At 66.0% G+C, this 14127-nt stretch overlaps 1 protein-coding gene across 2 annotated transcripts in view; it reads left to right on the top strand.

Annotated features, from left to right (window-relative positions):
- PRKAR1B (protein kinase cAMP-dependent type I regulatory subunit beta) overlaps positions 1–14127 on the top strand; it is a 105684-nt gene that overhangs the window by 71352 nt on the left and 20205 nt on the right. For both annotated transcript variants that reach the window (XR_006964074.1, XM_047089386.1), the window contains exons 5-7: positions 801–862; positions 1252–1298; positions 9698–9856. Coding sequence is in view for 1 of the 2 variants with exons in the window: in XM_047089386.1 (XP_046945342.1) it covers positions 801–862; positions 1252–1298; positions 9698–9856 (268 nt within the window). In the remaining variant the exon portion in view is untranslated. The remainder of the gene's footprint in view (positions 1–800; positions 863–1251; positions 1299–9697; positions 9857–14127) is intronic.

The following is a 14127-nucleotide window of genomic DNA, read 5'->3' as shown; positions in this document are numbered from 1 at the left end:
GCTTGCCCCTGGGGGGTCGTGTCCAACTCCCGCGAGTTCCTCTGAGGTTCGCTCCCCCTGACCAGTCGGGCGAAGGTTTCCCGTTCAGCGGGGGGAGAGGAGGCAGGCCCCCCTGAGCCCTGCCGTGTGCCCTGACCACACAGGGGCCCCAGCTGCCCGATTCTCCTTCGGGACCCCTGGGTGGGTGGGCGCGGTCTCCTGGGCGTGGCCATCGCATTTGGGGAGCGAGGCTGACCTCTGACGGTGCATTCTGGATGCAGTCCCGCGGAGATGAGGGTCCCACGCTCCACCTCCCCCCCTGCCTGTGTCCTGCCCGTTCGGTCCATCCGACAGCCACATTTAGGAAACTTAACGGCCAGGCCGCCCTTTGGCACGGCCCGCGGGTCAGGCTCCGGTGGCCGGCCAGGCCGCGTAGAGGCCCTGGTTCCTGCCTCGGGGATCTCGGGACACTCCTCGAGCGAAGTGTGCAGAAAGCAGGCCCACAGGACGTTTCCTGACGCGAGGAACAGCCAGGGTCTGCCGTCAGCTCGTTTTTGTGTCTGACGCAATGCGAGCGGTGTGATTCCGTTTCTGTGGAGACCCGGACCGAGAACCCCGTGGATCCCGGCACGGACACGGTCTGGAGGCTGGGAGCTGTTGCCCGGACGGCAGGGCCACGAAGGGTCACGATTTCCTCCGAAGGCGGATTTTTCCGTTTCCCCGGGCGACCGGAGCTGGTTGCTTCGCGTGAGGTGGGGGGGGGGGGGGGTCCGTGCCTCGCGCTGCCGCAGCCCCCACATGCCGCGTGTGTTCTCTTGCAGCGACATATTCGACGCCATGTTCCCCGTCACGCACATCGCCGGGGAGACCGTCATCCAGCAAGGTATGTTTCCTGCTTCCCTGAGCCAGGGCGCCGGGCCGCGGGCTTCCCGTGAGCACAAGGCCCGCCCGCCCGCGAGAAACGTCACGGCTCTCTGCACACCAAGCCCACGTCTCCGTAACGTTCCACCAGCGAAGCTGGACCCTGAGACGGGCCAGGCGGGGACCACGGGGGCCCCACCACACACGGAGCATGGGGGGCCGCGCGAGGGGAGCGTGCCCCTGTGGGTCAACCCTCGTGTCGCGCGTACGAGTTTTATTTAACAAGACATACCCGGCGAGACCCAGGGACCTTGGCCTCTGTGAAGCTGGGGCAGGTCCAGCTTCCGGGGGGACGGAAGCGTGGCCCCCAGTGCCCTTCGCGGTGTGCACAGCGTGTTTCTCTCCTTACAGGGGACGAAGGAGATAACTTCTACGTGATCGACCAAGGAGAAGTGGACGTGAGTATCTCTTCCCTGCCTCGTCCGCGGTCCGGTCAGCCCAGGAGCGCGTTTCATCCGGAGGCCGGCGTAACGCACCTGAGCGTGGCGCGAGTAAGAGGGTGTGCGCCCACGGACGGTGGTCCCCAGGGTCCCCAGCGCTTCGCACAGCGGGCAGGGAGCCGAGTGTTTACAGACCCCAAGGCCCTGGACAGCTTCCTCCTGTTCCCGCTCACCTTCCTCTGTCCACCTTGCTGGTCCGGGGCTAAGGGAGCCCCCCACCCATTGTGGACCTGTTGGGCGTGGCACAGACACACCCCTGCAGCCACCCCCCCCCCCACTCAAGTGCTGAGGGCATCCGTCCCTCCCTGGGTCCCCAGGCTGCCGTCCACACGGGGCCTGGCGGACAGCGTCTCCAGGAAAGCCTTCGAATGGGCTTCTCTCTGACTCAGGGCCAAGTCCCTTAGGTGACCAGACGATGGGCCCGCGCCCCCCCCAGCGGCTCTGTCTTGCGTCCTGGGGTCCCGCTTCTTGGGGCCTGCGCTGCCCCCCAGCGGTGCCCTCTTGCTTCCTGGGGTCCCACTTCCTGGGGTCCCACTTCTTGGGGCCTGCCCCCCCCCAGCGGTGCCCTCTCGCTTCCTGGGGTCCCACTTCCTGGGGCCCGCAGCCCCCCCAAGTGGCACCCTCTTGCTTCCTGGGGTCCCGCTTCCTGGGGTCCCACTTCTTGGGGCCTGCCCCCCCCCCCAGCGGTGCCCTCTCGCTTCCTGGGGTCCTGCTTCCTGGGGCCCGCACCCACCCCAGTGGCACCCTCTTGCTTCCTGGGGTCCCGCTTCCTGGGGTCCTGCTTCTTGGGGCCTGCCCCCCCCCAGCGGTGCCCTCTCGCTTCCTGGGGTCCTGCTTCCTGGGGCCCGCAGCCCCCCCAAGTGGCACCCTCTTGCTTCCTGGGGTCCCGCTTCCTGGGGTCCTGCTTCTTGGGGCCTGCCCCCCCCAGCGGTGCCCTCTCGCTTCCTGGGGTCCTGCTTCCTGGGGCCTGCAGCCCCCCCAAGTGGCACCCTCTTGCTTCCTGGGTTCCCACTTCCTGGGGTCCCACTTCTTGGGGCCTGCCCCACCCTTCGGTACCCTCTTGCTTCCTGGGGTCCTGCTTCTTGGGGCCCGTGCCGCCCCCCAGCGGTGCCCTCTTGCTTCCTGGGGTCCCGCTTCCTGGGGTCCTGCTTCTTGGGGCCTGCCCCCCCCAGCGGTGCCCTCTCGCTTCCTGGGGTCCTGCTTCCTGGGGCCCGCAGCCCCCCCAAGTGGCACCCTCTTGCTTCCTGGGGTCCCACTTCCTGGGGTCCCACTTCCTGGGGTCCCACTTCTTGGGGCCTGCCTCACCCTTCAGTACCCTCTTGCTTCCTGGGGTCCTGCTTCTTGGGGCCTGCCCTCCCCCCCCGCCCTGAGCGGTGCCCTCTCGCTTCCTGGGGCCTGCTGGCGCTGTGCAGCCTCTGCCAGGACCCCTGCTGCCCCTCTTGCTCCCGCTTCTCCCGCTCCCGTCCTCCCTGGGACGTCCCTCCTCCGCACGCGCACCTGGCCCCATGGTTGTCTGTGGCCGAGCACCTCCTTCCTGTGACTCAGCTCAGCTTGTGGTTACACACCCATGGCCAGGTTACACAGCAGGGCTGGGGTGCTCGGTGTCTCCATGCCAACCCCCTGCACCGCGGTCCCTGCCCGCGAGGGGCCCCCTCCTCCCCCGCCCGGCTCCTCGACCCTGTTCTCGGTCAGGAGCCCCCCCCCCCCCCACCTGTCCTCACCTTGCTCACATTTTTGGTCAGATGTTTCTGGAGCCCTGCTGTGTGCTGAGAACGCACTTGGGGGCACGTGGCCCCTGCCCTCAGGGTTTGCCGGTCACGAGGGAGACGGCGGTGCACAGCACAGACCTCTGGGTCTTTCCTTTTTTCCATCGGTTCCTGTTTCTGCTGTTCCTCGCAAACTTCTATGCATCCTCAAGACCCCGCCCACCCAAGCCCGGCTGCCCCTTAGTCCGGGCAGAGCCACACCCAGCTCCTCTCTTGGGCTGCTGCGCTGATGACCCAGGACCTTCCCTGCCACACAGGGAGCCCGACCCAGACCCAGATCTTGGCTCCTGCTTCTCCTCCCCTGGGATGTTCCTTCCTCTTCTGTGTTCGCTGGAGCTCGTGAATCTTCTAATTCAGTCTGGAGACGTCTTCAAAGGGCTGACTCGAGTCGTGCCACCAGGGCTCAGGCAGCAACGAGAGCAAACCTCGGGACTTCTGGGCACACCCGGGGTGCTGCTGGGGTGAGCGGGTGCGGGACGCGGGGGACCTTCTCCCAGAGTTCTTGCATTTCTCTTCAGGAGCCTGGAAGAACTCTGGGAGAAGGTCCTCGAAGGACACAGAGCTCACAGACCAAAGGGAGCAGTCCTCCTGATGCGGCCTCGCAGAGCCCGTTGTGGGGTCAGGAGGAGGCTCTGTGGATGTGGTCCCTCTTTCTACACTCCCCCCCCCCCAAACCCCGCTAATCTGCTCTCTCTGGGCCACTGCGGCCACCGCCCTGGGCAGACCCCATCCCTGCCCCCTCCTGCCCGCACCTGCACCACGAAGAACCCCCGCCCCCCGCGCAGCTCCCCACCCCCAGCTCTGATGCAGAGAGTGCACCTGGCGGGAAGCGCTTGAAGGTGTGAGAGGCGGGTGCCCACCAGGACCTGCCCCCTGACAGAGGGTCCCCTAAACAGCTCGTGGGCCCTGCCGCCCCAGATGATGGTGCCCCTGACGCTCAGCGTCTTAGCGTGGGCTGTTCCCTCCTCACACCCACCGTTACATCTGTCCGAGTGCCCTCAGGTCCCACAGGATAGCGTCTCCTTCCACTGCCCCCGGCCCCTTCGCAAGTGGGACGTGACGGGGAAGAGGCAGCTGAGAATCGGCTGGCTTGGCCTGCCCTTCCTGACAGGGACCCTCCACACCCCCAGGGGGGGTCACAGAGCCCAGCCCCAGGGCCCCTTGGGGTGGGGTAGGGGCCGACAGGCAGTCCCCAGCCTCCCTATGACGCGCCAGGGGTCATAGCTGGCTTTTCTTTAGGCCAGGGACCCGCGGAGGCGGTTTGGGGAGGGAAGATGTGAGGTCACCTTCTTGCAAGCTGGTTCCCCAAATATGTTGTCTGGGCGGGGTCCGGCCCCGGCCTCAGAAGTTCAGGTACAAAGGTGTCTTTAAGGTGCCCGCCGCACCCAGGCTCCTGGAGCAGGATGTCTGGGCACCGTGGGTGGACGCCCGCGTCCGGACAGAGTCTCTGGTTTGGGCCAGGCAGTGCCTCGTAGGGGTCCCTCTGTCAGGCCCTTCGGGTCCCCAGCTGGGCGGGCGCCGTTCTGTGATGTGGGACCCACCGGGCAGCACTGCAGTGTGGTTGAAAGCCACATGTGAGGGAATCAAAAGGGCGCAGTCAGGAATCTGGGATGTCAGCTGGCTGGGGTGCGGTATGGGGCACGGGGTATCGTGATTACTGCCACCATGCTCCCGGCGTGGAATCACACAGATTCTCTGTGGCCCTGGCACCACGCTGAACGTGCCCATTTCTGTGAGCCGCCCTCCAGGGCACAGGGGAGCGGCCTGGCCTGGCTGACCCGGCCCCGGGGTCGCCGAGCCTGGCTGTGCGGCCTCACGAGGGGAGGGGGGCCCACGAAGTCTGGAAGCCCCGAGGGCGACCCCCGCCCCTCCGGGCCCTCTTCCTGGCTGGGCTCGGCACCCTGAACACCTTCCCCTTCTGCGGCGTGGATGCTGCCCTCGGCCCAGCGGCGCCCTGGGGGGATGGCCAGGTGGCCGGTGCCCAAAACACCAGGTTCGGCTTCAATTATGGTTTTCGAGAGACACCACAGCATGTGTTGCCAAGAGCTGTAATCCATTTTTCTGAGTTTAAAAATATCTCCCAATTTGTTTTATTCGTGGAACATAGCATTTCTACTTAAAAGGATACTCCGCTGCCGATTTTAGGGCTCAGGAACGTAGTTCTGTCTGAGGCCTGGCTCCTCCCTAATCCTGGGAGGCTTTCGTTATTTTCGGACCCTCTTTGTGCCGGGACCGCCCCCACCCCCACCCCCACCCCCAGGCTCCTGCCCCGCCCGGTTCCCAGCCTCCAGGGGAGGCCTCTGAGCTGCGCCCCCCCCCCCCCCCACAGGGCACCCCGGGGCATGGTCACTTGTTATTCAGCGTTTGCCTGGTGCTCTGTTTTTTTAAAGTTGGTAAAATACACACAACGTGAAATTTGCCATCTTAACCAGTTTCAAGCCTACAGCTCAGGGGCACCGAGCACATTCACGCTGCTGTGTGGCCGCCCCACCTTCCGGCTCCAGAACATCCCATCTCCCCACACTGAGACTCTGTCCCGTTACGCACGGACCGACCCCCACCCGCTCCTCCAGCCCCGGCCCCACCGTCTCCTCTGTGTCCGTGAGACTGACGACCCCGGGACCTCGAGGGAGTCGGTCCCGGTGCGTGTCCTTTTGTGTCTGGCTTGCGTCACTCAGCGTCACGTCCTTGAGGTTTATCCGCGTTGAGGCAGGGTCATAGTTTCCTTCCTTCGTGAAGCTGAGTGATAGTGGGTTGTGTGGATGGATCGCACTGTGTCTGTCTGGTCACGTCAGGGGACACGGGGTGGCTCCCCCACCTCTTGGTTGTCGTGGATCATGCCGCTATGAACGAGGTGTGAGTGTCTCTTCTAGTCCCTGTTCTCAGGTTGTCCCTGTTAATCAGTCACTTACTACGTGCTGTGGCCACGGCCTAGAGCTGGTGCTGATGTTTCTCTGCTGCATTTGGGGCCTTCCAAGCCATTTCGTCCACAGAGCACATCTGGGGCCCGCTGTGGTCGGGGGCTGCTTCGGACTCCGCGGGTAATGACTGTCCTCTGGGACTGGGGGACGACGGTGAGCCGACCCGCCCCAGTGTGGTGGTGGCCGTGCTCCGCGTTTAGGAGGGGCGCTCCGGGGTCCTGGCGAAATCCTGCTCTGTGGGCGCCTAGTGTGGTCTGTGTGGGGAGGGGGCAGGAGGAGGCCCGTGTGCCATGACAGATCTGGGGCTCCTCTGGAGGGGGCCGGCCGGCTCTCCACCCGAGTGGAAACTGAACCCGCGTGGCCCGGGTGCCGCGGACGGGAGCGTCAACGCCCGTGCTCGGGGCGCGCTGTGAGCGGCAGCCAGCCAGGCCGCCCCGTGGGCATCCGGCTTCGGGGCTAGAGACGGCCCGGGCCTGGTAGGGAGAGCCGCGGGGTGTGCCCTGCCCCCAGGGCTCCTGTGGGCAACCGGCTGAGTGACCTGGACGCGGGGGCCGACTCCGGGCGCTCCCGTGAGGGCCTGGGAGGCGGGAGGAGACGGGCCATTAGCTTGTCCTTGCCGTCTGTGAAGGAAAACAACAGCGGGGCACGCGGGCCGCGCCAGGCCGGCCCCAGGCGGCGTGAGAAAGCGGGCGGGGCTGCGGGCACTCCTCCCGCCGGACGCGCTCTGTCTCCACCTCCCAGATGGTTTCTGCTCTCTGGGCGGTAGAGCGTTGCACCGAGATGCCCGGGTCGGGAGGGCGGGGGGCACGGCCAGGCGGGCGATGCTCCCTCCCCTCCACGCACGGGCCCCCCTGCCCCGGGCTCTCGTGAGCAGGCCCCTGTGCCCCCCTGCGCGCCCCGTCCGATCGCCGTCTGGACCCCTCCGTGGAGCGGAAGCAGGCTGCCCAGCTTGGGCACGTCACAGCCACCTGTTGAGTGGCCTCCCCACGCCTCCCCCTCTCCCCTCGGGCAGCCCCACACTGTTCTCCCCTCCCCAGCAGAGGGAGTGTCACAGTGTAAACCAGACGAGGTTCCGGAACCTTCCGTGGCTGCCTTTTGCTTCTAGAACAACATTGCAGCCCTTCCCTCCCTGACCCCCTGCTCCTGCCCCCGTGGCGTCTGTCCCTGCTTGGCCATGCCGCGTCTAGTGTCCATTCCTTTGTGGCCCCAGGGACTTTGCACGTGCTGTCCTGGGCTTCAGCCGCCCTTCTCCCACGTCTTTGCTCGTTGCGCCGGACGCTCAGGCCTGGCTCAACTTCCCCTTCACAGAGAGCTCGCTGCAGACAGTCACTGCCGTGGTCGTTCTGAACGCTCTCTTCACGCCCGGAGCACGTGTCACGACGAATGTGCGTTTGTGTGATTATTTGCCTGCAGCCTTTCTCCCGGCCGGTGGGTGAGTCCTGTGGACAGGAACCCGCTGCCTTCCCCTGCTGACCGCCAGCAGTTAGAACGCGCAGGGCACAGAGGGGCGCTCAGTCCACACCGGGGTGGTGGACACACGGATGGGTGGGGGCCCCGGGTTCAGCTGGAGAAGGCACTGTCAGTGGTGGGACCGTGCGTGCAGCCCAGTGGGGCCTCCCACCATTTTTCTTCTAAAAGAAAAAGAAACAAAAAGTGAAACAAAGCAAGAAGTAGCCCGTTGGCGTGCCAGCTGGGGTGGGGCCCGGCGCTGTGCCGGTCGCCGTGACAGAGGCCAGTGTCCCGAGAAGGATGGCCTCTTTGTGCTCTGTGGCCGGCCTGCAGTGTGGTCCTGGGCCCTCTGTGGCTCCGCACAATGGTTTTCTCTGACGTCTCACAGGGAGCTCTCCCAGGCCTGGGCTCTGGGCAGGGAAGGGGGTCCCCTTAGTCCTGCCCTGCCTTTGGGGATGTGCCTCAGGAAACCGGGGTCCAGGGACGTCTGGATGGCTCTGCTGAGCCCCATTCTCTGTCCCCTGGGTCCCTGTGCTCTTTTGTCTGTTGGGCGGGCTGGCCCTGCCGGCAGCCGATGGAGGCAGGTGGCTTCTGTGCCCCCTAAGGCACAAGACACAGGCCCACCCACCTCCCCAGACTGTCAGCAAAGTCTCCCGACCTCCGACCCACGACCCAAGCCCGACATTCCCCCTGGAGGAGTCACAGGAACCATCTGTGTCCTGCAGGACGTAGTGCACGGCGAGGGCAGAGGCACGTGCCCCCGATTGCTTCCCGAGGGGCCGTGGTTGCTGGAGGGGACCTGGGGACGTCTGGGGCGTCCTGGAGCTATGCAGCTGGGGTCCATGCACGTGGCCGCTGGGGGAGTCACGCCTCCGTGGCCAGGACTTCACCGCAAGGAAGCCCAGTGCGGGGAGGGCTGGCCCGGCTGTGCCTGGGTCACCGGGAACACCGATAAGTGGTCACTGCCCCCTCTCCATGGGCCCTGGGTCCCCTTTGAGGAAACCAGGGGTGCACGTTCTGGAGGATGTCCCTGCACCCTGAAAACTCCTGCATCCCTGCACGTCCGCGGCAGAGCAAGGCGGCCTGTTCCCTGCCTCGTGGGAAGGACGGGACGCTGTTCTCGTTCCTCGAGGGCCTCGTTGTGTGGACCCTGGCGTCTCTTCCCCCAGGGGCCCCGCTGCCCAGACTTCCCTGCGGGAAGCGAGTGCCGAGCCCCGGCTCCTGGGCCTCACTGTGCCTCGGGCCGCGCCCACCCCTCTCGGTCGGCCGGGTCTCCCCTGGCCCTCGCTCGCACGGAACGCGGGGTTCTCACCTGCATGGCGTCTCCTTGCAGACACGCGCTTCTGTGTGTCAGTCGTAGGGCAGATAATGAGTCGTTGATTCCGGCAAGAATCACGCCCGTGATTCACCGCAATCCATTCTTTCCCGACGCGCACCCATTTTGCCAATGGGAGCTGTTCTTAAAGCTCATTGACACGCTGGGGGATAATGCCCGCGTTGTGTCAGTTTATAGGAACCAGATCGGCACCACATAATGGACAATCTCGCCATTCTTGTGCGGTCCGGAACGTGCAGGGTCGGTCATAGTGGGAGCACTGTGCCGAGTACGCACGCGGGCTGAAAGGGCCCTTCTCAGCACAGCCTCGTCTCGTCGGTGCCCCAGCAGCGTCTCCACTGACCGCAGGCCCAGGGAGCCTGGCGCTGTCCCGGGCAGGGCAGGCCCTGCCAACATGGCTCCTTCCGGGCCAGGCCGGGCCCGCGTGCTGGTTGGAGGTGGGGGCGCCGGGCAGAGACCCGGAGGGCGTCCGCAGGCGCGCCCTGAGGAAGCCCTGAGTGTGCGTGCGGCTGGGGAGACGGGCCCCAAGGCCCACCTAAGGCGGAGGAGGAACCGAATCGAAGGCCGGCCAGGGACGCAGGCAGGGCTCTGCTCGGACCAGGAGCCCTGGGCGGTACTTTCCCCTTCATCTCCGGCCCGTCTCGCCGACAACTGGGGCCAGGACCCAGAAGGTGCCATCGCCCCCGCCCAGCCAGGGCTCTGTGCGGGGCCGGGAGTGCGACGGGCAGCAAAGCTGTCAGAGGTCCAGGCCGTGCCCGGGCAGGCGAGGTCCTTGCCGGGTCCCCTCTGGTGGGCGTGCAGGAGGGCCCCCGGTGTGGGACGCGCCGGCGTGACCCCACGTGTCCCCTGGGACGTCTCTGACATTTCTCTCTCTGTCCCCTGAAGGTGTACGTGAATGGAGAGTGGGTGACAAGCATCAGTGAAGGGGGCAGCTTTGGGGAGCTGGCGCTCATCTACGGCACCCCCAGGGCAGCGACCGTGAAGGCCAAGACGGACCTCAAGCTCTGGGGCATTGACCGGGACAGCTACCGGCGCATCCTCATGGTGAGCGGCACCCGGCACACCCGCAGCCAAGCGTCTGTCGGGAACCCTAGCTTTATCCAAGGGAGGGTGGTAGATAAGGGCCAGTGGGGTGGGTGGGAAGTGTGGGAGAGATTCTGGAAACTTCTTAAAAGGCAAGCAGGTAGCTGGGGAGGCTGCTTTGCCTTCCTTCCCTGTCTCTTTTTAGCTGTTTGGAATGGGGTCGTGATGGCTGGAGCTCTCGCTGCCACCCTGGATCATGAGGTGACTGAGACTAGAAACCCATTCACCAAGGGGGTAGAGCAAAGAGATCCAGGGGCCTGGCTCTGTGGTGGCCCCGGCACAGCGGGACCAGACAGATTGGCCCCAGACATCCTCACCCAGGGATCAACCCTCAGGCGTTTTTGCCTCTCTCTCTCACGTGTAGCCACATCCACTCTTGGCTGGTGCAGGGTGGGCACAGGTCCCCTGTTGTACCATCAGGGGCATGGCAGATGCACAGGGGGCTCCCACAGGTGATCTGGGAGCTGGGGAGGCCCTGCCTGTGCCCACTCGGTGCCCGTCCCGCACACACGTTCGTGGTGCTGAGACCCACCCGGGAATACCACGGGTGCCGCACCCGGCCTTGGGAAGCTTCCCTCGTGCTAGTGGGGGAGTCAGGGGACAAACACACACCTCAGGTGATGACAGTTCCTTGGAGAAAGATAAAGCTGAGAACGGGGTGGAGGTGACTGAGAGGCGCGGAAGGGCTGCTGTTTTCTAGAAAGGCCCCAAGCCCCGCTCCCGTGATGAGGTGGCATTTGAGCAGACGTATCTGAGCAGGAACCAGCGTGTCCAAGAGAGGAGTGTCCGGGCTTGCGTGGACAGAGGGAGCAGCGGGGTTACCACCGGGGATGGGGACGTAGGGGTCCCCTGGGCGATGCAGTCCGTGGGCTCACCACCCCCACAGAGCCCTCAGCTCCCACCCGAGTGTGCAGGGGGGCCCCCAGAGCGGCTTCCACAATGGACGGGGGGCCGTGCTGGGGGGCATGGAAACATCCTGACCCTGGGAGGGTGAGGGAGACCAGCCCCCAGCCTGGAGACCTTTGGTGTCCCCCACGTGCCCTGCAGGGCTAGGCTGTGTCCCCGGGGACGGTGCAGCTTCCGGTGATGGCGTGGGGTGGGGGCTGTGACCTGGGGACGCTCTGGGGGAGGCCTGGGTTCGGTCCACAGGCACTTTCGAGAAGCCCCAGGCCTCAGTCAGATGGGAGCCTGGGGTTAGGGCCCGGCCCAGACTGCCCCTCATCCTGGGAACACCCACGCCCCCGACCCGTCCTGGTCCCGCTGTAACACCGGGTCTGCATGACGCGGGGAGGGTTCAGTGCCGTCGGGGGGGTCGTGGTCTGATCGGGCTCCGTGCGTGTGAGGAAGCGCCCTCCGTGCACTCAGCAAGCATCGACGGAGCGCCCACCGCGTACGGGAGACGTAGAGCCCCGGATACGCTGGGAGAAAGCCGCACGTCCCTGCGTCCCGGAGCCCAGCCCGTGCTCTCTGCTCTTGTCCTCCACCTGCCGGCGCCTGTTTTCCTGGGAGAGGCCGGCTGCCCGGTGGGGGAGGGGGGTGCCCTGACCCCCCACCCCCACCCCGCCCCCTGCCCGCCCGGGCAGGTTTGGGAGCGGACCCAGAAGCCTCTGCCCCTCCGCACACACCTGGCCCGTGTTGCATAAGCCGCTGTTTCTCACCATCGTCAGTGCTGAGTCCTTCTGGGCTGTGGGATCTTTGTGGCTGGAACCTTGTATTCAGGGAAGTTCCCAAACCACCCAGGCAGCTGGCGCTTCCTCTGTCTTCATTCTGAAGCCCCGTGTGCTAAGAATAGTCACAGCCGTGCTGCGAGTCCGCAGAGCCTCCGAGTCCGGGGAAGGAACATGGCAAGTGCCGGCCGCCTCGGAAGGGAGTGTCCTGCCGGAGGGCATCCGTTTTAGCGTCCGTCCTGGGTCTGGACCGATTTGGAGGCACCCATCATGCAGAGTGGCCCCGCCATCGTGCATCCGCTTAGCGCTGAGCTGGGACACGCCATGGGGAGCGGGGGTGGGGAGGGTGCCAGTGGCGTCCCCAGGGATCCGGGACGTCTGACCTGGAAAGTTCCCGTGAGCGTCCCTTCCCTTCCCTCTGCTGCTCCGTGTGGTGCGGAGGCACGGACCGAGCTTGGCGAGGCCAGCCCACCCGGCCACCACCACTGAGCCGGGCCGGGCTCTGTCCCCCCATCTGCGGCGAGGGGACGTCCTGGTCTGCCGGCAGCTCCCCCTGCGTGGAGAACGCGGAGAATCTCCTTGGGCCACCGTGCACCCGGGAAGCGGAGTCCCACGCCAGCCTCTCCTGCGCCGAGGGGTGCTGCAGACTCTCAGAGCTGCCTCCCACCCACCCTCACCCAAAGTCTCCATCACAGCGGGAAGCCACCCCAAGGCGGGGGCGCCTCGGTCGGCCGCTGCGGCCAGTCTCCTCCCGTGAGCTGTCCTGCAGCAGGAGACGGCTGGACCCAGCTACGCTGGCCTTTAGTGTCCGAGGTCCCTGGGCAGAGTCGGGCCTGTCTTCCACTGGGTGGCATCCTTGCTGGGAGGGCTGTGGGAGCCATCGGTGGTTTTTCAGAAGAAATGTGTTTTCCACGGCGAGGCCGGCGAGGACGTCAGGTGGCCCGGGCTGAGCATCCACACCGGCCACGATGGCGGCCACGGTGTTGGAAACGCCCTGGGCTCTGCCACGGGCCGCCTGGCTCTGCGTCCTCGCCTCGGCCACCAGCCGCGGCCCGGCAGAAGCCCCTTCGGTGCTGTGTCGTCCGGCAGGGAGGTGGACGGCTGGCTGGGTCCCCTGGCCCTGTTGGGGCCTGGCCGGATGGAGGGCCCCGGGGATGACCGTGGGCCTCTGTGTGGATTCTGAACTCGGGGCTTGTAGCCTCTGTGGTGCTGGGGAGGCCTGGGCTCCCGTAACCTTCACGGGACCCTCTGGGGCGGCACTTGTGCAGCCGAGGAAACAGGCCGGAAGTGGGAATGTTTGCCCGCACGCCTAGTCGGGGGGTGACCATCGGACCCAGGGCTGTCCGGACGCCCCTCCTGTGTCACGTGTGCGTGCAGCTCCCAAGTCCTGGACGCCCTGAGCTGGGGAAAGGTGCACACCGCAGCCTCCGTTGGCCTGCCTGGGGCCTGCCCTGCCCCCCGCCCCCAGCGCCTCCCACGCTCAGCACCGCCCTTCCCATCCTGGCTCGCCCAAGTCTCCCACCTTCTCCTATGCGTCCCGTGTCTGTGTGGCCACGAGACACGGGGTGTCCGCCCCAGTGGACTCCCTGTGCTGGCCTCTTGGAGCGGCCTCCCAGCGCTGCCCTCGCCTGCCATCGGTCCCTGTGCCCTGTGTCAGGCACCGTGAGGTTCTCACTGCAGAATGGTAAGGCCGGGCCTCCAGGGCACCGACCAGGCGGTGGCAGAGCCCCGTACTTACCCACGGCTCCTGAGTGCACTCCGTGCGCTGGGGACGGGCCCTCCTGGTGTCAGCCTGGGCTGCCTCTGTCTTCAGATGTCAGGCCCTGCGGGGGGAGGGCCACCGGTCCCCCAGTTTCCAGCCCTTTCTGTGGGCGCTGAGCACCCCCCACCCCTACCCGAAGAGGGCCTGTCCGAAAACGACCTTACGCTCTAGGACGTTCTCAGCATTTCTTTGGGTTGAGCCTCAGGAGACTGTGGGTGTAGTGGTGACCCCCTGAATTCGGAGGCTGAGGGCCAGATGGTCCCGGCTCTGCTCAGCCACCGGGCGGCCTGGTGCTTCAGGGGAGGGGTGATGCCCAGCGTACCGCGGTCCAGGACCGCACGCAGTGGGTGCCCTCTGCAGGGGGAGGATGCCCAGCACGTCTCCATCTCTGTGGCGTGAACACCAGTTGTACATCGACATCCTGCCTTGACCCCGCCCATGCCTCTTAGTGGCCACAAGCAGGTTACGACCTCTCCCTGACCTGCACACCTCCCTGTAGAGTGGAGACTGGTGGCGACCCCAGGGTCACGGAGAGAGCTGATCCTTCGAGGCGCTGGTCTTAGCAGCACTGGGGACGTCTGAGCTGAGCTCACCTCTTCCCAGATCAGGTGTCTGGGCAGCTGCGAGGGCCTGTTTGCAGAGGTTCCAGCCCCATCTCTGATGGTGGGGCGGGGGGGGGGTGGTCATTCTGGGGCTGATGGCTCTCCCTCTGCGTCTCAGTGGGAAGCAGACGAGGAGCCTTCTGGGCTGAGGTGAGGATGTGGGCAGTTTGGAGGAAGGTAGGGAGAAGCCCAGGTCGAAGA

This window comes from Lynx rufus, unplaced genomic scaffold (assembly GCF_022079265.1).
Source record: "Lynx rufus isolate CCGP_SWC_20201006 ecotype Redwood Valley unplaced genomic scaffold, mLynRuf1.p SCAF_27, whole genome shotgun sequence".
NCBI classification, from domain to species: domain Eukaryota; kingdom Metazoa; phylum Chordata; class Mammalia; order Carnivora; family Felidae; genus Lynx; species Lynx rufus.
This window is presented reverse-complemented; position numbering and strand designations above follow the sequence as displayed.